Here is a 24433-nt window from a genome sequence, read left to right on the forward strand (position 1 = left end):
TGGGTGGCGCAGTCGGTTAAGCGTCCGACTTCAGCCAGGTCACGATCTCGCGGTCCGTGAGTTCGAGCCCCGCGTCAGGCTCTGGGCTGATGGCTCGGAGCCTGGAGCCTGTTTCCGATTCTGTGTCTCCCTCTCTCTCTGCCCCTCCCCCGTTCATGCTCTGTCTCTCTCTGTCCCAAAAATAAAATAAAAAACGTTGAAAAAAAAAATTAAAAAATAAAAAAAATAAAAAAAATTAAAAAAAAAAAAAATAACATGAAAGTCTTGGGCACCTGGGTGGCTCAGTCACTTAAGCGTACAACTCTTGATTTTGGCTCAGGTTGTGATCTCACCATCGTGAGACTGAGCCCTGAATCGAGCTCTGCGCTGAGCTTGGAGCCTGCGTGGGATTCTCGCTCTCCCTCTCTCTCTGTGTTGTCCCTCCCCTGCTCGCACTCTGTCTCTCTCTCTCTCTCTCAAAAATAAAAAAAAAAATAAAAACATCATAAAAATAATATGAAAGTCTTGAAGAGAGGATGAAAATTACCCACATCTCAGGAATTGAAACATTATTACTGTTACTTTCCAAGTCTCACTTTAACAAAAAAAAAAGCATTGCAGAGAAATGAAAAGCATAAATATATACAGACATGAAAATTAAGGCAGAGCTTTCTACTTAAAAAGTTCTTCACATGCAAGGGAAATTGAATTTTTGTGGTTTGGCTATTACAAACTGATTTAAAGATACATAAATTAGAATATTTTAATTATACAATCACCTACTAATATTAAACATTCTTACATATAGTAAGTACTAGAATATGACAGACCATCTTGCTTTTTCCAGAGATTATTTGATTCTACTTTTATTCTTTCTTCAAGGTGGACTGAACCCAAAGTCATTGCTTTCATCAATGACTAATCTATACCTCTTTGCATGTGAGTTAATATTCTTATGGAGAAGATCTAATCCTACCTTTGTTAAATGACACAGTAAAACAATTCTAAACAAGTTACTAAGTAATGATTTATACTAGTCTAGAATAAAATCCTCAAAGTACTAAGACTTTAAACTCTGCCCCCCCACCGAAAAACTATACCATAAATCAGGTTTTCAGGAGGCAGCAGAAATGTGATCAGCTTCCCCATTGTGATCTTCTAAAAATATGCACCATCTCTTTTCAAATATAAAGCACTAACCAAAGCAACAGCTTATATACTGTATACCATTCTTCTGAATACATTTTTCTACCTTCTCTGGTTTAGAGACAGTAAATTGTTTTGTTTATTTTTAAAGTTGTCCTGCTGGGTTGCTGAGGATCAAATTGAGAAAAAGGCTGCAAATTACATCCAGAAAGGGCTTTCTGATGATGTTCCTGAAGCACTGAATTAACCAGTCTCTACCTCCAAATTTATTGTATTTATAGATTAAGTCATTTTGTTTTGGGTGTCTGTTACTTTGTTTGGGTGTCTGTATACCTACAAATAGTATGCAAATATCCTGACTTTGGAGACAATTAGTTCTGGAAAAGTTTCTTCTCTCATCTATCACATATTTAAAGAAAAAAAATTCTAATTAAAAAAACCTAAATTTGGCATTAAAAAAATTCTCTCAGAATCCAAACCTAAGGGGGCAGTCACACAAATCATTCCAAACTTAATCACCAACACCAGCTGCCTACTAGAATTAGAGGCACTTATATACAAAGTCAATCCAAATGTTGAAGAAAAAAGAAAGCTTGTTTGCTCTCTACTAAGGAAACTTAGGTTGATAATATTTGAGGAATAATGAGAGGCACTTAATTTTAACTCAGGATTCTGATTTTCATAAGGAGCCTGCTGTTAAAATTGATTACATTCATGAAAACAAAACTTGGATAACAAAGCTGTTTAATTAATCATCAACCTTGTAGTGAAACCAAGAATAACCAAAATTATTGTGAATAAACCCACTTAATGATAAAATACACGAATAAACATATGAACTGAAACCATCATAGATACTCTGCGGACTAAAGCAGTCTTTAAGTATTCACAAATATTTACTAAGTTTCTACCATATGCCAGCCACTGGGGATACAAAGATGAATGAAATATGAACCTTGTGCTCAAAGTACTGAGTCTAGAAAGAATATTAACAAAAAAAATAAATAAACAAAAGCAGAAGTAGTTATTTGCATGCCAGGCATCATGGAATTCTCTACATGTACATTAAATATACGTAATGCTCATAATAATCCTGTAAGGTTAAGGATTATCACTCTCATAATTTAGATGAGGAAATATTTAAAAGAGTAAGTAACCCAAAGTCTCACAAGTAGGAATTATCAAAACCAGGATTTTAATTCTGGTCTGCCTGTTGGTTTGTACCAAACTAACCCCAGAGTACAGGAAGAGTGTACAATAGAGAAGACTACCAGAAAGAATATCTGAGTTAAGCCTCAAAAGGTGAAGAGGAGTTAGTCAAGGAGAATAAAAGAGGTTCCACAGTTTTTGAGAAAACTTTAAATAATACATGAAGTACTAACATTGGAAAGCACTACTATACATGTGACACATAGGTTAAATCAAATTCAAAATGACATGGACTTAAGTAGCCAATAATATAAAGAAAGTTCACTCTAGATTTCTTCAAAGACTAATGGGAGATGGGTTAATTATCCTTAAAGATTGTGAGAAAATAACTGACTAAAAGATAAAAACTATAAGAACCCCAGCAAAATATTTATATATTGATTCAAAGTTTTTACTCATATAAGAAAACATTATTACTATATCAAGGATATAATATGTTTTAAAGATAACAAAGGATAGGATTGTTATATAATAAAACTAGTTCAATTCTATTCTTTTAAAGAATTACCTAATCTAAATTTAGTCAAGGTTAAAAAATACTAAAACAAATTTCTTTGTGCCACCATTATGCATGCCTGTATTTGCGTAAATTATTATATTTTAAGGGAATAATATATGTTTAGTATTAACAAAGGGCTCAAAATAATTATCTTACAAAATTGTTTAAAAGCTTATTCATGTATGATCTTAACAATGACTTACTATAATCAAATTTTTATAAATTCAAAGAGCATATACACTTTAGCTCTTTCCTATCTTCATCCTTTATGTTTTAGTCCCTAGCTTTATGGTTGACATAGGTTTGCCCATTTTGCTAAATTCTATCTTGGAAGCCAGTCACATTCCCTCTGCCCTCATTCTAGAATGGAAAATATTTTTAAAAACTAATTACACAATTTAATATTTAAATATTAACTAGTTTGGGAGACAAAGGAGGAAAAAGTGGGGGTGAAAAAAATATACACATTCTGTAAAAGGGAAATCAGTAGTAGGATTTGATAACAAAGAATTTTCTTTACAAGAGCATAAATTTATGGAAATTATACATGTAAAAGACATTTTCTACATTTCTTTGTTGAATTTTGGGATCCTGCTAAGATATTTCTCTCTCCTCTTTCTATCAAGCAGAAATTTTGTCTGTTTCAATAAAACAAACAAAAAAAAAATCCTTCAATGAACATTTTCCCACCCAATTCAACATTAAAAAACTCAAAAAAAAAAAAAAAAACACACCATAATTCCAAAACCTTTTTTTCCCCCCAAATCTTCCATTAGGCTTTATCTATCTCCTTCTGTCTAACCTAACACAGTGCTGCAGACCTAGGAATTGGTATCTCTGGCCTTCCCAAACAAAAAAGCATAAAAGTTGTTGCAATGTTTGAGGAAGTGGGTTTCATTTCACACAAGCTATTAAAATTCAGTATCTACAAAGTGAGACATTTTTATAAAATAACATTTTCACAAGAAAAACAATTGAAATTATTAGCATACAAAGTAAAATTTAGAGAAAATTTCAAAATCTAGTCTAAATGTTCAATCGTTTAGCTAAATAATCGAAAAAGTCAAGTTGTAATCTCAATGAAGTTCCACAGAGGGAGCTAGCATCACAAAGAACAAATTTATACTACACTGGACTTCAAGAAACGACCTAGTCTATTAGAAATAATTGGATTTCCATTCACCAACATGAGTTCAGTTTATCTTCTAAGATTTTACCCTAGATATTAACAACCCCCCAAAAATACAGTATTACCTACATATTTTGGCATATTTCTATTAAACCATATTAAAACTTATGAAAGGTAATATCTACCATGAGTACCTTTAAACAGTTTGTGAAGTAGGTACATTCATTTTAAATATTATTATTTCTCCTGGGGTACCTGGGTGGCTCAGTCAGTTAAGCATCCAACTCTTGATTTTGGCTGAGGTCATGATCTCACAGTTGGTGGGTTCAAGCACAGAGCCTGCATAGGATTCTCTCTCTCCCTCTCTCCCTCTCTCCCTCTCTGCCACTCCCCTGCTCGCTCTCTATCCCTGTTTCTCTAAAAATAAATAAATAAAGATTTTAAAAAACTATAGGGAAAAAAAAAATAAAAAAAATATTATTATCCCTCCCAAAAAAGTAAAACATAGTCTTTCTCTAGGTCACTGAATTTAGGAAAAGTACAAAGCAATAAATAGAAATCTGAAATCAAATCACAATCTATTTCTTTTCTAATAGAAGATAAGTTATGTAATCGCTCCAAGCCTATTTCCCATAAAATGGGAATGATTATAATTTTTACATTCTAGTGTTGCTATGAGGATTAAATTAGAGCACAAAAGTAACTGACATAAAGATCTCCTTCCTTGTTTTTTAATACATAAGTATTATTTAATTCTTTAATAAATTTGTTTTCTAAAAAAATTTCAATAAATTTTCAAAAAAATCAATAATTACAGTTAGTAAAGAAAATGTTGTCAAGGATTAGATTAGTTGCTAATAGATGCTAAAAGTTCCCCAAAACTCCCAAATCCATATCACTCCCAAAACTTCCAACTCAGTCCTCAAGGGGATATAGATAGTGTTGGCATAACCCTTACAGTGTTTTTCAGGCAGAAATCTGTCATAGCTTCATCCTCAAAATATTCCTGTTTGTTGTAGGCCAAGGGAAAAAAGAATTCAACAATCAGAAGTTTCTGCTCTCTTCATTCCATGTTGACCCTGATGAATATTCCCATTGATAGCACATACTGCAATACTGTCAAGTAAATTTGTAACAAAGGATTGATGAACTACACTAGGACTGAAAAGCACTGAATAAAACTTCAGAAAACACCTCACCCTCCCACCCAGGGTGAAAAATCAAAGAGAGAGAAAGCAAAATAATAATAACAATATACTACTACTACTACTACTACTAATAGTCAATTTAAAACAACAAAGAGAGAACAAAGAAGTCCATTAGCATTTTTTGCCTGAAGAATTTCAGGCTAGAAACTTAGAAACTATACCCAATAGGATTACTGAATAGACTAAAAGAGAAGTAGGTAACTAAACAAATCATTTGCTTAATGGATAATTATAAAATAGCAGAGTACTGATCTAATCCCACAAGGATATTTGAGAGACAACTGCTCCAAGAGCAGAAGCCAGTTGAGAGAGTTTTCATAAACATCATCAGACTCACAAAAACCTACATCACAAGTAACTTTTATATAACCTTTCCATAGCTCGAAACTTTTTCACATAATTTCATTTAACCATCCTTAAACTTATTCAAACATGAAATTTTCACCATTTTATAAATAAAGACATTAAATTCAGAAGATTAAATGATTAATCCAAGTGTGATAGGTTTTATACTTGTGCTAACTAGAACTATATTCCCCAGAATTTCTTTTCCTATATGGTTTCAGATTAGGACTAACCACAAAAAAATTCTGTGAACAATGTGGAGGGTGCAAGTGAAGCAGCAGCCATTTTATTCCAAAGGTAGTTATTGGTCACAGGTAGTAAAAGACAGAGAAGTATGGGTAGAATTCCAATTTGCCCTTATTTATCCCCATACCACCCCAGCTCACCTTCCCAAACAATACCAGCACTATCACCAGATGCTCCACTGAAACTTGAGAGGTGGTAGCTGCAAAGAGCCAACAACCTACCAGCCTCCTTTACAGTTTACTCCAGCAGGTGGATTTTTGAAAGCTTCAACTCATGAAACTGAACCAGGACTGGACTTTTCTCTGATTCTTTGTGAGCCTTTACTTCCCTAGTTTTTTCCACAACTGAACAAGGTTTAATTCCTACAGTAAATTCCTTTATTTCTTAACACTCATAGTGGAACTGATACACCAAGGTTGTAATCTATGACAAAATTCATACATAAATTTCTTCTAATGCTAAGTCCAAGGCAGTACACATTTCTTCAAAAGCAGAAAATTGCAAGTTAGTTTAATTTTCTTTTTAATGTTTATTTATTTTTGAGAGAGAGGGAGAGAGCACGAGCAGGGGGAGGGGCAGAGAGACAGAAGGAAACACAGAATCTGAAGCAGCTCCAGGCTCTGAACTGTCAGAACAGAGCCTGGTGCAGGACTTGAACCCACGGACCGTGAGGACCAGGAGATCATGACCTGAGCTGAAGTCAGACACTTAACCGACTGAACCACCCAGGAGCCCAGGATTAATCCTTTAAAGGTTTTAAGATTTTACCAATAATGACATATATTTTTCATTCATCCATCATACATACATGAATATAAATCCAAGTTTAATCCCAAAATTATCTCTTATAATGAGTTCTTCTTCTTTATGTCAGGGTTAATAATTTTCTTTGAAATAGTAAAATATTTAAGCAAATATTCCAGAAGTTTCATGATCCAGGTATAACAACAGATGTGAAGAAACTATGAAATCCTAGAATTTTAAAGTGAGAACACAGTCAAAAGTTCACCAAACAGGATAAACTCTGGTCACAGAGAAGGTGAGAACCATTTGTGGTTGCCTGAAATAAATTTGATCAATGTTCATTTGAGATTCTCACAGAAGTCACCTGATGGTATTGGTTTAAAAAATGAGCAAAATAAATCTAACATACATTTACAAGGTACTCCTGGAGGCACAGCTTTGCAAGCACAAATGGTATATGTTACAGCTTTTTTAAAGATCAATTTTAAAAAGCAATAGAGTAGGGGGAAGAGTTAAGATGGCAGAGCAACATGGAGTCCTGAGCTTGTCTCATCCCTGAAACGCAGCTAGATCTGCACGAAACCATTTTGAACACATAAAGAAATTGATCTGAGGAACAGCACAATGATCTGCATTAACTTGAGCCACAGAACTCAGCAGGTACATGGTGTGGAGAGGTGAACAGGGGAGAGAAAAGCCGTGGAGGGTAGGGAGCCATTTTCATAGAGGGAGGACAGAGAGAAAAAGGAAGGGGAAGAGAACTGCACATCCGGATCGTGCAAGAAAAGCACTCCTCCTCAAAGCAACTGGAGAAAAAGAAAGAGTGAAAACAGTTGCACAGAACTGAACAAGAAATCTGTTCCCCAAAACCACTGACAGCGAGAAAGGAGAGGGTTTCAGTACCACCAGGATTCTATAAACAGTGGAGCACAGAGTCCGAAGTTTCAGAGCTTAGTGCCCGATAGTGTTCTGGTGAGGAAGTAGGTCAAATCCCCAGGAGCAGGCAGCACAGTATGAGGGGTCTGTGTGCTACATTGGGAGAAGTGGTTTCCCTGCTTGGAATGCATTTGGTAGAGACCATATGGCCTCCCCACAGGCAAAGGTCCCAGCAGACCCCAGAAAGCAGCCACATTTACTGGTTCGGGAACAAAGACACCACAGTTCAGCAAAACCTGGTGCCAGATGTGTGTTGTGATTTGCCGTAATCTCTGAACCTCTGCCACTGCGCAATCACACAAACATTTTCTAGGGCAAACTAGCACCCAGCCATTGCTCAGCAAGACCCTCCCCAAGAGAGCTGGCATGGGTCTCTGAAGTATGGGGTTTGCTTGTTTTTTTTAATTTTTTTTAAGTTTATTCATTTTTTTTAATTTTTTTAAAATATTTATTTATTTTTGAGAGACAGAGTGAGACAAAGTGAGACTGGGGGAGGGGCAGAGAGAGAGGGAGAAACAGGATTGGAAACAGGCTCCAGGATCTGAGCTGTCAGCACAGAGCCTGACGCAGGGCTCGAACCCACAGACTGCGAGATCATGACCTGAGCCGAAGTCGGATGCTCAACCGACTGAGCCACCCAGGCGCCCCAAGTTTATTCATTTTTGAGAGAGAGAGACAGAGTGTGAGCAGGGAAGGGGCAGAGAGAGAGGGAGACACAGAATCTGAAGCAGGCTCCAGGCTCTGAGCTGTCAGCACAGAGCCCGACGCAGGGCTCGAACTCATGAACCAGGAGATCATGACCTGAGCTGAAGTCAGACGCTTAACCGACTGAGTCACCTAGGTGCCCCTGAAGTGTGGGGTTTTCAAACAACACCATCTGAGATAAAATTCTGGAAGGAAGTGCTGCCTGGCAGACAGACAGCTTGGACACAGGCAGGATACAGGCAGGGAGTGGATGGAGGGCTGAGACAAAGGAGCTTGATCGTAGGTCGGTGAGAGTATGAAGTTTCTGCGCCAGACTACAGAGCTGGGTGAAGCCATTCATTTCCACATCTCCCATGAATGCATGCATGCACGCTGATCCACCCCAGTAAGCTAAACAGCGCCACCTAATGGAGAACAGAGCCATTACACCAAGCCCTGCCCAACTGCACCCTCCAAGCACATCCCACAGGAATACCAGCACAAGTCACTCCATCTGCTTAGTGTTCAAACTATAGAGTGCTTCATAGTTTGAGTTCTAGGGGAAACTGGACGTAACTTCATTCGAGTTTCATTGTTTTCTGGTTCATTTATTTGTTCATTTTCTTTGCTTCTGTTTTTGCTTAAATTGTTTTCTTTTATCTTTCTTTTTTTTCCTTTCTTGGATACAGAATAGGAAAAATTTATTTTTTACTTTATCTTTTATTTCTTTACTTCTTTATTCTATTTTATTTTATTTTATTTTTTCTATTTTATTATATAATTTTTTTAAGTTTTAAATTTTTTCCTACCTTTCCCTTATGTCTCTATCAAGCTTCTTTCAACAAGCAGACCAAAACATACCTAGAATCTAGCTTCCTTTATTTGATTTTTTGTTTTGTTTTTAATTTTTATTTTTAATGTTATTAATTTTTTTCTTCCTCCAAAATTACAAACAAAGGAATTCACCCCAAAAGAATAGGAAAAAATGAAAGCCAGGGACTTAACACAGATATAAGTAAGATGTCTGAACCAGAATTTAGAAACACGATATTAAGAATACCAGGTGGACTTGAAAAAGGCATAGAAGACACCAGAGAACCCCTTTTTGCAGAGATAAAAGAAATAAAATTTAGGCTGAAATTAAAAATGCTATAACCAAGATGCAATCTCAAACACATGCCATGACAGCAAGGATGGACAAAGCAGACCAGCGAGTCAGCAATATAAAAGATAAAATTATGGAGAATAACAAAGCAGAAAAAAAGAGGGAAATAAAGGCAAAAGATCATGATACAAGACTTAGAGAACTCAGAGACTTATTAAAAAGGAATAACATCTGAATCATAGAAGTCCCAGAATATGAAGAGAGAGAAAAAGGCGCAGAAGGTTTATGTGAGCAAATTTTAGTGGAAAACTTTACTAATCTGGGGAATGGCACAGATATCAAAATCCAAGAATTACAGAGAACCCCATTAGATTCAACAAAAACTGACCATCACCAAGGCATACCATAGTAAAATTCACAAAATACACAGAAAAGGAAAAAATTATGAAAGCAGCAAAGGAAAAAAGTCCTTAACCTATAATGGAAGACAGATCAGGTTCACAGTAGACCTATCCACAGAACTTGGCAGGCCAGAAAGGAGTGGCAGGATATATTCAATGTGCTGAATCAGAAAAATACATAGCCAAGAATTCTTTATCCAACAAGGCTGTCATTCAAAATAGAAGGAAAGACAGTTTCCCAAACAAAAACTAAACCAGCTCTGCAAGAAATTTTAAGGAGGATACTTAAATTCTTAAATTCTTTGAGCAGAGAAAAGACAAAACAAAAATAAAAAGACCAAAAGCAACAAAGAATAGAAAGGACCAGAGAACATCACCAGAAACACCAATTCAACAGGCAACATGGTGCTAAATTCATATCCTTCAGTACCCACTCTAAATGTCAATGGACTAAACGCTCCAATCAAAAGACACAGGGTGTATCAGCATGGATAAGAAAATAAGACCCATCTACATGCTGCTTACAAGAGACTCATTTTAGACCTCATATAAAGGCCATATACAAAAGACCCACAGCTAATATCCTCCTCAATGGGGAAAAACTGAGAACTTTCTCCCTAAGGTCAGGAACATGACAGGGATGTCCACTCTCTCCACTGTTATTCAACATAGGATTTAAAGTCCTAGCCTCAGCAATCAGACAACAGAAAGAAATAAAAGGCATCCAAATCAGCAAGGAGGAAGTCAAACCTTCACTCTTTGTAGACATGATACTCCTATGTGGAAAACCCAAAAGACACTACCAAAAAACTGCTAGAACTGATACATGAATTCAGCAAAGTCGCAGGATATAAAATCAATGTACAGAAATTGGTCGCATTTCTATACACCAATAATGAAGCAGCAGAAAGAGAAATCAAGGAATTGATCTCATTTACAATTGCACCAAACCATAAAATACCTAATAATAAACCTAACCAAAGAAGTGAAAAATCTATACACTGAAAACTATAGAAGGCTTATGAAAAAAAAGCTTTTTGAAGATGACACAAAAAAATGGAAAAACGTTCCATGCTCTTGGATTGGAAAAACAAATATTGTTAAAATGTCGATACTACCCAAAGAAATCTACATATCCAATGCAATCCTAACAAAATAACACAGCATTCTTCACTGAAGGCTAGAACAAACAATTCCAAAATTTGTATGGAACCAGAAAAGGCCCCGAATAGTCAAAGTAATGTTGAAAGAAAATCCAAAGCTGGAGGCATCACATTTCTGGCCTTCAAGATGTATTACAAAGCTGTAATCATCAAGACAATATGGTACTGGCAAAAAAAAAACAAGTACACAGAAAAATGGAACAGAATAGAGAACCCAGAAATGGACCCACAAACATATGGCCAACTAATCTTTGACAAAGCAGGAAAGAATACCCAATGGAATAAAGACAGTCTCTTCAGCAAGTGGTGCTGGGAAAACTGGACAGCAACATGCAGAAGAATGAACCTGGACCACTTTCTTACACCATACATAAAAAATAAACTCAAAATGGATCAAAGACCTAAACGTAAGACAGAAAGCCATCAAAATTCTAGAGAAGAAAACAGGCCACAATCTCTCTGACCTCAGCTGCAACAACTTCTTATTTGACATATCTCCAGAACCAAAGGAAACAAAAGCAAAAATGAACTATTGGAACCTCATCAAGATAAAAAGCTACTGCACAGCAAAGGAAATAACCAGCAGAACTAAAAGGCAACCAATGGAATGGGAGAAGATGTTTGCAAATGATATATCAGATAAAAGGTTAGTATCCAAAATCTATAAAGAACTTATCAAACTCAACAGCCAAAAAGCAAATAATCTAGTGAAGAAATGGGCAGAAGACATGAATAGACATTTTTCCAAAGAAGACATCCAGATGGCTAACAGACACAAGGAAAGATGCTCAACATCACTCATCATCTGGGAAATACAAATCAAAACCACAAGGAGATACCAACTCACACCCATCATGATGAATGGCTAAAATTAACAACTCAGACAACAAATGTTGGCAAGGATGCAGACAAAGGGGAACCCTTTTGCACTGTTGCTGGGAATGCAAACTGGTGTAGCCCCTCTGGAAAACAGTATGGAGGTTCCTCAAAAAATTAAAAATAGAACTATCCTATGACCCCGCAGTTGTACTACTAGGTATTTATCCAAAGAATACAAAAATGCTAATTCTAAGTGGCACATGAACCCCATGTTTATAGCAATACTATCAACAATAGCCAAAGTATGGAAAGAGCCCAAACGTCCATCGACTGATGAATGGATAAAGAAGATGTGGTGTGTGTCTGTATATGTATGTGTATGTATATGTGTGTGTGTGTGCGCGTGTGTGTGTGTGTGTATGTGTGTATATATATACGTGATGGAACATATATATATATATATATATACATATATATATATATATATATGATGGAATAATACTTGGCAATCAAAAAGAATGAAATCTTGCCATTTACAATATGGATGGAACTGAAGTGTATTATACTAAATAAGTCAGTCAGAGAAAGACAAATATCATAAGATTTACTCATATGTGGAATTTAAGAAACAAAACAGATGAACAGGGGAAGGGAAACAAAAATAATATAAAAACAGGGAGGGTGACAAACCATAAGAGACTCTTAAATACAGAGAACAAACTGGGGGTTACTGACAGGGTGTCAGGTGGAGGGATGAACTAAATGGGCGATGGACATTAAGGAGGGCACTTGTTGGAAGGAACACTGAGTGTTATATGTAAGTGATGAATCACAAAATTCTATTACTGAAATCATTATTACAGTATATGTAACTAACTTGGATTTAAATTTTAAAAATTAATTAAAAATCAATATAGTAAACAGCTTATAAAGATAATGACCACATATCAAAATCAATTAAAAAAAATACTTTTCTCATGTAAGAGGCATTTATACCTTAGGATGAAATGCCCAATGAAAGTATCATACATGGAATCAAACAATTTAGGTCAAAGAAGACTAATGTGTTCTAGAGAAAAAGGTTCTAGTGGTGACAAAGATGTCGATGACAAAGATGCTGAATGTTCAAAGAAAGAGTAAAAAAAGAAAAAAGTACTTTAAAATTATTTCACAGAAAATGTAGTTAGATTGTGAATGTTCAAAGAACTGAGAAGTAAAAAAAAAAAAAATTCATTTAATTACTTCACATAGCATATGGTTGTAAATGTATGGTGTAAATAAACTAAATTATATATAACTATAAAATTGACTTATTTCATAAACATCTCTCAAAACTTTTAGGACCAAATTGATCAAAAGCTTTGTATTACACCGTTTCCTTGGAAGAATGAGAAGAGCTTTGCATTTTGAAGTCAGGCATACATAATATTTGACTAAGTTTTCTTCAACACACTCAATAAGTGGCTATTGGTCTGAGCTGGTTTCTAAAACCATAGTATAATACTATAAAATTAAACAGTCATTATAAACAGTTATTGAGTATTGCAATGGATATCAACCCTTTTAATTTAAAAAAAAAAAAATCACTGTTTTAAAAAAATCACTATATACTTAGGGAACGGCTTGGTGCACAGAAAAAGCACCTAAATGGGAATCAGGAAACAGATTCTGGTCCAGTATTGTCAGTAAGTAGCAGTGTAAGTCATTTATCAGCAAGTCATTTATCATATAAATCCCTCCTAATTCATTATAAAAAAAAAAAATGGATATTAGTTCTAGGGCTCATTTCTAGAATCAAAGTTCTGTAATTTCAAAGACATGAAAGAAAATGGCCCCTGATTAAGGGGCCATAAAAATACCCATGATATTTAAAATGCTATACCTTGGGGTGGTTGGGGGGCTCAGTCAGCTGGTGAGTCAGGCCCAAGTCAGCCTCTGCGCTGACAGCTCAGAGCCTGGAGCCTGCTTTGGATTCTGTGTCTCCCTCTCTCTCTCTCTCTGACCCTTCTCCACTCATACTCTGTGTCTCTGTCTCTCAAAAACAAACATTAAAAAATACAATAAAATTGTTTCGAAAAATCACTATATAACCTTGAGAAAAAAATATTTTGTGTGTGTACTTTTTATCTGCATATAGGTGACACAAAGCTTCACATTAGTTTCAGCTATATGACATAGTATAGTTATAGTATCTCTACATGCTATGCTATGCTCACAACTGTAACTACCATCTGTCACCACATAATGCTATTACAGTATCAATGACTATATTCCTGATGCTAAGTCTAAAAATAATAGTCTTGAAGGACTCTATCTATCTACAAAAAATTATTCTTCATACAGATATATACAAATTGAAGATTGCATTAAATTAAACCATAAGGGACCTGAGTTAGAAGTTAAAATATCTTTAACATTAGGGAGTGTCAAACATCAGGAAAATCCTGACGGAAGTTTGTAAAATTCATGAGTATATTTATTAAAGGATAGAACCTTAATAAGGATATCTAGAATAAGTGTAGTCCGACCTGAAGGTGTATAGCCAGCCACAGATTCCTTGAATTTTTAATTCCACAGTATTATTTGACATTAAGTGTTTGCATAATAATTAAGGCTATCAGAACTTTCTTATGGTACAATGGGAAAAATAAAGTAGACTAAGTAGAAAATAGAAGCATATAAATTATTTTATAGCTGTCTCCTTTGGACAATGACACTAAAAAGATTAAGATGAAATTTTAAAATTCCCAAACCTATCATCATTTTTAACTAAAAACCTCAAAGTTCCTGTGAAATAATATACTATAACAGAGCAGAAAAATAGCAATGGAGATATCCCAGAATCATATGTTCAAGTTATTTTTCCCTGAAAGAACCCTAAGAACATTAAAATTTTAAAAAGGAACAAAATTTTGTTCATATACAAACTTTAAAGTGTTTTTCCTTATGCCAATCAATACTAGGCATTTACCTTTTCATAAAGAAACAAAATTACATTTTGCCATCTTAATAATGAGGTTGGGGAAGTCAATTGAGTAAAATTAACAACACTTTAATATTTTATCTGGGGAAAGAAAATGAAATTATATATTTCCCAATATGCCCTTAGTCTAGATGATGCAATACTACGTTTTAACACGCATGCAGAAACAATTATTTCCTATGTTAATCTTATGTAATGTAAATTATCCTAATCTTACTAGTATTAAGGTAATAGTGTTAATTACATCTTTATATTTTATATCATTTGAAAACTCAGATTGTTTACATACACCTCCATAGAGGAATAAACTATGTACCACCTAGGGTTTAATGTACTTACAATTCCTTGTGTTTGTCTTCAGCCAAGATTTGGTCATTTGGTTTAAGAGAATACCTGTAACACAGAAACAAAAAAATACATCATATAAACATATAAGTACCTTTGCCTCATGGACATCTGACTGTGGTATCAACATACAATGAGTTAACTCCTATCAAATAAGCACTACTACACTGTTACAGTCCTCTGTCTTCATTGATAAAACATTGAAAAACACCTAAGTTCTTTGTTGTTCTATTAGTCACTGCCACAGACACCATCCAAAGAACTGAAGTAGGATCAACCTGACCTTTGACAACACAAGGTATCTTCAATATTCTTCTGTAGTGAATAATCTGCAATGTTACATACCTCTAGTAGTTCAAAATTCAAGAAATTACTACAATAAGTATTTAGAAGTTCACAAAATAAGCAGTTATTCATTCATTAAATATACAGTAAACATCTATGCACCAGACTATGTCCTAGGTGGCATGACACAGGAGGAAAAATAAGTTGTTATTTATTAGCTTCATGACCATAGGCAACCATTTCATTTCTTTAAGTCTCACTTTCCCTGTCTATAAAACAGAAGTTGCGATAAATATTAGAACATTTATCTTTCAAATTACCATATAATTTGTACTGCTAAAGGTAACTGTTTCTGAGGAGTATACAGAAAAAAATAAACATTGGATGGCAATTCCCAGGTCTTCAATTCCCACTTGTGTCCAATTCTTTCCTAAAACTAAGCTGCCTGACAATGGGTCAGGGGTTTAAGTGGAAAGGTCATGCGTGTAGCGTCTCCTTTCTTGCCTCCCCTTTCACAAGTCCCTTTACCCACTTTATGAAAAGAATGGCAAACCTCTCACACATCCTAAATAGAACTGTACTACATTGGCTGGGGTATAAAAACCTCTGAAGTGCTAAACAAGAAATGGTTCATAATATTTTTATCTTCAAAGCCTCTGTAAGTAAAGTACCATAAACTGCCCACAGGAATTCCTGTTTTATACATTATTTCTGTAAAGAATGAAGCCACAAATTATCAATGGGGAACTATCTGTCGTAAGATATTCTATTTTTCAGGTATATTATAGAATAGGGCACAAGTTGATTACAGTTTTCTCTAAAAAGTTTATCTTTTCGGGCGCCTGGGTGGCTCAGTCAGTTAAGCATCCAACTTAGGCTCAGGTCATGATCTCACGACTTGTGGGTTCGAGCCCCGCACTGGGCTCTGTGCTGACAGCTTGGAGCCTGGAGCCTCCTTCGGATTCTGTGTCTTTCTTTCACTCTGCCCCTCCCCCACTCATTCCCCCCATCCCCCGTGCGCGCGCGCGCTCTCTCTCTCTCTCTCTCTCACACACATACACACACACACACACACACACACACACACACACAGAATAAACATTAAAATAAATTAAAAAAAAAAAAACCAAGAGTCAACTTACTTCTTCCAAGCAATAATTTTAAACAAGGTTCCTTGCCTTCCATTTATCTACTGAGGATTAACTATCAGAACATGGTTGTCACAGAAACAAAAATCAAATCATTTATTTGAACTGAAAACTGAAGCCAGACTTTTTCTATCATGAAAGCAAATCTGATTTGTTTGACAATGAAGAACAGTTTTACCAATCGTTCCACGGCAGACAGTGGCCTTCAACTGAATGAATGATTTTGACTAAAACATGTTTAAAGCACTCAATAAAAACATTCTATTTAAAAAAAAAATCCTTTTGGGGCACCTAGGTGTCTCAGTCGGTTGAGCATCCAACTTCGGCTCAGGTCATGACCTTGCGATTTGTGGGTTCAAGCCCCACGTCAGGCTCTGTGCTGACAGCTCAGAGCCTGGAACCTGCTTCAGATTCTGTGTCTCCCTCTCTCTCTGCCCGCCCCCCCCCACTCACACTCTCTCTCCTTCAAAAATAAATAAACATTAGGGGCGCCTGGGTGGCGCAGTCGGTTGGGCGTCCGACTTCAGCCAGGTCACGATCTCGCGGTCCGTGAGTTCGAGCCCCGCGTCGGGCTCTGGGCTGATGGCTCAGAGCCTGGAGCCTGTTTCCGATTCTGTGTCTCCCTCTCTCTCTGCCCCTCCCCCGTTCATGCTCTGTCTCTCTCTGTCCCAAAAATAAATAAACGTTAAAAAAAAAAAAAAATTAAAAAAAAAAACAAAAATAAACATTAAAAAAATTTTTTTTAATCCTTTTGACATAGGTATATTGAAATTAACAATATTTAACTTTCCCCAGCATGTCCTAAACTGTTTAGGTAAACATACACCTATAAGTAAAACACTAATAGATATGATTACTAGCTATTTAAGAAGACGTACTAAAGTCTTTTTTGGTGCATTTCCCAGAACTGCATGTCTCTAGTGACTCTAATAACTGGAAGTCAGGTGGTTTCTAATTCTTTGCTTTCAAAAAAACTGAAGGACCTAATCAAATTATCAGCTGATAGACAAAAATAATTTTTGATGACAGACCATTTGATGACAGAGATGCTGAAACAATTAAGTGATGCTGGTGAAACAAAGCTCTGTCTACTTCCATCCAATTAATTATGTGAACACATTTCTCAGCACTTCTACCTGTCAGGAAGCAAAAATTCCTCATTCCCTTCTCAGGGAGCAAGAACCTGTGTGCCCTTGAAGGTCCTTCTAGCCAGACTAAGAATCAAATTGACAGATTAACAGGAGAAAATCAACTTTAATAGGTATATGTACGGGGAATCCACACAGACATGGAAATTCCAAAGTCGGTCAGACAAAATGAGGTATACCTGTCATTCTGAACTAAGGAGACGGAGTAAGGGTCTGGGATTTCAAGGAAAGGAATGTACTTCAAAGGGTGATAAGAGATGTTTGGTAAGTAGATGTGTGCCCTACCATATAGATGGGTCACTTAGATAAAATTTATCTCTGTTAATAACCCTTATTCTTGGAAAGACTCTCAGTGTAGATTCTTCCATGTGGTTAGGGAAGGAAACTACTTCCTCTTGAGCCCACAAGGTCTTAAGTGTCTTCAGCTCAAACTAATCCACACGCCAAAGTGGCACATTCTGAGGGGGGCCTATCCTGAACCTCTTCACATCTCTAAAAGAAAAAAGGAAAATAAAATTGATGCTGAACATTGTCTAACTGCAGCAATGAGCATTATTTATCCAAGAAAGGCTGAACTAAAAGCAAAAAAATTAGATTACCTTCATCCACCTCATTAAAAGATGCATTTCCAATAAGATTTTTTCTTGTTTAATAATTACTCAACATTTTAATACACTTACGTTATTTTACTAACTATATGTTAATTATAATTTAATGAATAGATTTTTAAGTTTTTTAATTTATTTTTTGAGAAGGAGTGTACACATGCACGTGAGCAGGAGAGGGGCACAGAGAGAAGGAGAGAGGGACTCCCAAGCAGGCTCCGCAATGTCAGCATGGGGACCAACACAGGGCTCCATCTCATAAATGGCAAGATCACAACCTGAGCAGAAATCAAGAGTAGGATGCTTAACCAATTCAATCACTCAGGAGCCCCCTAGGAGATATCTTTAAATTCAATTTACAGGCATATATTTGTGGCAGAGACCTGATAGGGTGATTAATATGCACAAAAGACTTTAATGTATAAAAATATATTACCTTCCTAATATATGCATATTACATAAAAATATAATTCATGCACAAAAATACATTACGTAAGGATAAAATCTGGCAGGAAAAAGTATAATACAAATATAAATTTAAATAGAGAAAGGAATATAAAATTTTTCAATGTTAAGAAAAGAGTTTGGGGGCACCTGGGTGGCTCAGTCCGTTAAGCGGCCAACTTCAGCTCAGGTCATGATGTCACAGTTTGTGAGTTTGAGCCCCACATCAGGCTCTGTGCTGACAGCTCAGAGGAGCCTGCTTTGGATTCTGTGTCTCCCTCTTCCTCTGCCCCTCTCCCACTCACTCTCTGTCTCTTTCTGTCTCTCAAAAGCTGAATAAATGTTTAAAAAAAATAATAAAAGAGCTTGTTTGTGTCTTTTTATAAATGAATGATGGTAAAAAAATTTTTTTAAATAAATGGATTATGGTAGGTATCAAAGCCGTATGGTATTTAGAGTCCACTAAGAGTGATTTATCAGTTTTATTTAGCATTATAAATCATAAATATTAACTTAGTAAGGAAACTTATTAATGTTTATTAAAACATTTTTATGAAAGTTTTTTGAAACTAGTGGATTTGATGATATCTATGTCTCAACAAAGTGTTTTGTACATAGATAATAGCAAATCAATTAATGTTATTTTCCTTCTCCGGCTGGCTAGTGATAGAGAATAACAAATATTTTTTGCACTTAAGGACCTCACAATGCAGTAAATGAGTAAGAATAAAAATAAATGTGGTGTGATAAGGTAATGATAAAGCTATGTACAGTGTTCAAACAAAACAGTAGAAAGTCTCCTTCCTAAAAGAGTCAAAAAAGGGGAGAGCTTTTATCTGTTTTCTCTTCCTTCCCCATTTCATCTCTTCTCTGTTCCTTTCCTATTAAAAAACAAAACAAAACAACAAAACCTTCTCTTCTAAAGTCTCAGGATAAGAATTTAAAGGAAATGGTGGAGGCCAGAAAAAAAAAAAAAAATGGAGTCCAAATAGGCAAGAAGCAGGCAAGGAAGGATAGACCTGATTTTGATTAAATCAGCAAACAGGAAATTTTACTCTCAATGGACTGAGTACATCTCCAGATCCTCAAGAATAAACGTACAAGATTCATTTTGAACTATTCTCCAAGCAAATTAGTTCTCTAATTCCAAACAAACTTCAAAGTAGTTACTCTTCCCGTATCATTTCTTTCTCTCATCTGATTTCCTTCTGCCCCAAACCAGGTAACTTTTATCATATCTCAAAAGCCTTAATTTTTCAGCTTCAGCATGGAGCCTAGCATGGGGCTCGATCTCATGACTGTGAGATCATGACCCAAGCCAAAATCAAAAGTCAGACACTTAAACAAGAGAGCCACCCAGGCTAGGTTTTTTTTAATTCAATTTTCTCTTCCTTATCTCTTCCTTGACTCTTACACACTGCATTTTAGAGTTAGCCAAAATGCGAGATTTGAGGAAACAGTACCCAAGATTATCCTCACTTCTGGGGTTCCCAGGTGGTTCAGTCAGTTGAGCAATCAACTCTTGATTTTGGCTCAGGTCATGATCTCATAGTCATGAGATCAAGCCCTGTGGAGGTCTCCACACTGAGCATGGAGCCTGCATGTGATCTTCTCTGTCCCTCCCCTGCTTTCACTCTCACAAAATAATTAAATATTAAAAAAAAAAAAGAAAGGCTATCATCACTTCTGACACCAACTGCAAGTTCTAGAAGTTCCCAAAACCACCCTCTGGCTCAATAATTCACTAGAAGGATTCACAGTACTCCCTGAAAACTATTACACTCACAGTTATGGATTATAAGAAAAGGATACAGGTCAAAGTCCAAGGGAAAAGACATATAGAGCAGTGTCTGGGAGGGTTCCAAATGGGAAGTCTGTCCTGACATCAGTATGTTGACCATATAGACCATTGTTGATATGTGACTATAAGGTATGCAGTACTGCCAACAAGGGAAGCTCACCCAAGCTTCAATATCCATATTTTTTATTGGAGCTTCACTACATAGGCATGATTGATCAACTGACTGCTTCAATGGTTAACTCAGTCTTCAGGTCCACTGATATCATACGACCCAAAGTTTAACCCTAAATCACGTAACCGGTCACTCTGTGGGGTGTGGCCAGCCCTGTCCTAAACAAAATGACACTTCTATCAGGTATGATGTAGATTACCTCTCAGAAGCTGGGGCCAAAGGTCAGACATCTCTTTGGACAAGGCCAAATTCTTTACTACACATATGCCTATGTATATGTTTATTTATTTACATATGTCCATAAATATACTGATGTGTATATTCATAAACTCCCATCTAGATCTGCATTTTTCATAGAACTCTCTCTTATACTCACTTTACCCAATTTTAGTTAGGTTAATAAACTATATGAAAAGTCACTAGAATAACCTAGTGTTATTAATTATCTACCCGCCCAAAAGAAAATTATTCTAATTTTATGTGGCACCTGGGTGGCTCAGTTGGTTAAGCAACCAACTTCGAGTCAGGTCATGATCTCATGGTTCCTAAGTTCGAGCCCCACATCGGGCTCTGTGCTGACAGCTCAGAGCCTGGAGCCTGCTTCGGATTCTGTGTCTCTCTTTCTCTCTGCTCCTCCATCACTTGCACTCTGTCTCTCTCGCTCTCTCTCTCTCTCTCTCTCTCAAAAATAAACATTAAAAAAATATATATATATACATATATAATTATGTTGAAAATTATTCTAATTTTTAAAATGGAACACTGATTTAATTTGCAAATTAGAAAAAAAGGCACTAATAGAGAAAGATTATTTGTTCCTCCACGCAATTTAAATATATTTCCAAAGCTCATAAACTACAACCAAACTCTATATAGATGGTTATTTTTAAGGAAACAAAAACTTTCCAAAACACCTTTAAAATGTACACAAAAAAATAGTACAAACCTATTAATTGTAAAAATTATGTGTTAACTAACAAATGCCTCACATTCATTTTGAAAGTAGGCAAAGTATAAATTATAAACATAAAGGTAAATATACCATCAGGACCATAACCCCTACTAATGAAATGGAGCTAGTTCTCACTAAAATGTACATACCTCTACTTTCTACCATGTCTTTCCTAAAATGATACTAAGTACAGCCTATTTTTTAGTTGGATTTTGTTTCCAAAAGACATGATTAGATAGATGTTCTGTTTTTATATTCATTTCTTAAATCCAAACATAAACATGGTCCCTAGAAAGTCAGAGACAGCAAAACTGTATACTGGTAGTTCTCAACCTTTTTTCTGTCTGAAGTTGCCAGAGGATAAAGACAAGTGCCTACTCCTATCAGAAGATAAGGAAGGTGGAGACAATACAGGAAAGCACAGACTTTATCCTGCCTCTAGCCTCTGCAGAGAACCTCTAAGTGAAAGAACATTAGATTGCAAGTCTAAGACCTGTGTTACTGTCCTGATTCAGCCATTAATTAGCTTTTGGAAGTAGACAAGCCATTTAATTTCTCTAAGAAGGATAAAACTACCTATCTCATGTTGCTATGTGGATCAAATAAGATAATACATGAGAGGTGCCGACACATTTACATGCAATACTCACCTTTCTTCCCTTTCCTGTAATGCTTGCACCTCAATAAAATGACTAATTCATCTAGCTTAAATAGAGAAGGAAAGCAATTCAAACTGTTCACATTTTGAAACAATTGCATAACTACAAATTTCCATTAAGAAGACATCAGACAGTTGGGTACAAGGATGTCAATGCGAGCATTATTTAAGGAAAAGTGGAAGCAAACATTATCCAGAAAGTAGTAGATTTATAATGAGTAAGTTATAACACCACTGGGAAACAGGTCAGCATTAAGTTTAAAAAAAAAAAAAAAAAAAAAAGGAAAAATGGCAATATACTCCCAAAAAGAATTGGAAACATAACACCAAAATGTTATATAGCATTACAGATTATTTTTATTCTCTTCTTTGTGCTTTTTCGCAATGTAAATAATTAGCATGTTTTACTTTTGAAACTAGAAAAATCACATTAAAAACAAATAGATATAATACTTTAGAATGGGGTTATAATATTCTTCTGGATGTAGTTTTCACTTAAATTTTTCAACCAATGAACATTTAAGCCTCCAAAGATTAGTTCAAACTTTTTTTGTGTAAAATTTTTAAAATAAATTTTTTAAAAATATTTGTATTGTATAAATATTGACAGCAACAGGTGACAAGTGGATAGGAAAAAAGAGAGAAGGAAGGAAAGGAGGAAGAGGGAAAAGAGAGAAAGAAGGGAGGAGGGCAAGAAGTAGGAGAGGACAAGGGGGAGTACTTTCCTTCAACCCTATCCGAGCTATTAAAGGAAGCACACAAGAATAAAATCCCATCATGGCATTCCCATCATGGGCAATGGGAAAATGGCACTGTTATTTAGGTTTATAATTAAATATCAGAACACATAAATAAAATGTATTAATACATGATAGATAACTATTAAGATATGCTAGATCAGCAGCAGTGTGCAACTAACAGTAATGAAACACAGGTAGGGCCTTAAGATTGAAACAAACATTGTTTATTCAAATGTGCTTTCCCTGAAGATAAGCATAACATAAAATTTCAGACCTACAAAGGTCCTTAAAAATGCTGTCAAGTCCAGAGACAGTCCAGTCATAAATGAAATGGCCAACCCAATATCACACAAATAGGTAACACCAAGCTAAGACTTGCTTACATAGCAATATAACAATAAAATATTCCATAAATGCCTGCAACTAAGATTGCCTTCCAAGAATTAAGTAAAATTTGAAGAAATCTATAAATACTACCACATGGTCCAAAGAATCCTAATAGCAGTATGCAAAATTTTATAGAATTGGTAGAATCAATCAGATAGTATGGGTATGGTAAGATTTTAAACATGTTTAATTACCCCTAGCAATTAAAAAATAAACATATCAAAACATGTTGGAAAGGAAAAAGGGAGGCCAAAAGTGTTAATCACCACAGCAATGTTTTAAGAGGCTTACCAAGAAACAGATTAAAAAGTAAACCACTGGATTAGAACGAAAATAATAGCAAAAAGTTACAAGATTTATAAAAATAACATTTTAAATTCTCACTAGTAAACTAAATGAGGATTAAAACTCAATTACAGAAGGCTGAAGAAAAAGAAACTAGATTTACACTTAAATAGAACTACACTCTTTATATTATTAAATTTTCTTTGCTTAAGTTTTTATTTTTATTTATTTTTAATTTTGTTTAATGTTTGTTTAGTTTTGAAAGAGAGAAAGAGAGAGAGAGTGAGTACAGCAGCAAGGGGCAGAGAGAGAGGGAGACAGAATCTAAAGCAGCTGCCAGCACAGAGCCTAACACGGGACTCGAACTCACCAGCCATGAGATCACGACCTGAGCCAAAGTCAGACACTTAACTGACTGAGCCACCTAGGCACCCACTTATGTTTTTATTTTTAAAAATCACTGATAATTATTGAAAATGACTAGCCACGTATTTTCATTAAAGAAAATTTAAAATTTGACTTGGAAGATGTTACTGCTTGGCCACTGGGCCATATCAACAAAATTGGCCCACTTTACATCACACCTGTCATTTATTTCTTACACTCTTCGATTTGACTTCTGTCCCTTATCATTCCACCGTGATTTACCTACCTGAGGTCACTGCTGACATCCTATTATCAAATCCACTAAATTCTTGTAGGTTTTATGTTACTAGGCATCTCTCTTACGTTTGGTACTATTAACCACTCTGTCATACAAACTCAATGACTTCATGAGACCCTGTTTTAGTTCTGCTAAAAACTCACTATTTCTTCTTCAGCCCCTTCCATAATCAATTCTTCTTCATCTATCCATTTATTCAGTGT

The 24433-nt window shown here is 35.6% G+C and overlaps 1 protein-coding gene across 3 annotated transcripts in view; it reads right to left on the reverse strand.

The window, feature by feature from the left end:
- Nucleotides 1-24433, reverse strand: part of ADK (adenosine kinase) — a 532082-nt gene that overhangs the window by 446835 nt on the left and 60814 nt on the right. For all 3 annotated transcript variants that reach the window (XM_030334273.1, XM_030334275.2, XM_030334274.1), the window contains one exon: nt 14936-14989. In XM_030334273.1, the coding sequence (XP_030190133.1) occupies nt 14936-14989 (54 nt within the window). The remainder of the gene's footprint in view (nt 1-14935; nt 14990-24433) is intronic.

Source organism: Lynx canadensis, chromosome D2, assembly GCF_007474595.2.
Source record: "Lynx canadensis isolate LIC74 chromosome D2, mLynCan4.pri.v2, whole genome shotgun sequence".
Lineage (NCBI taxonomy): Eukaryota > Metazoa > Chordata > Mammalia > Carnivora > Felidae > Lynx > Lynx canadensis.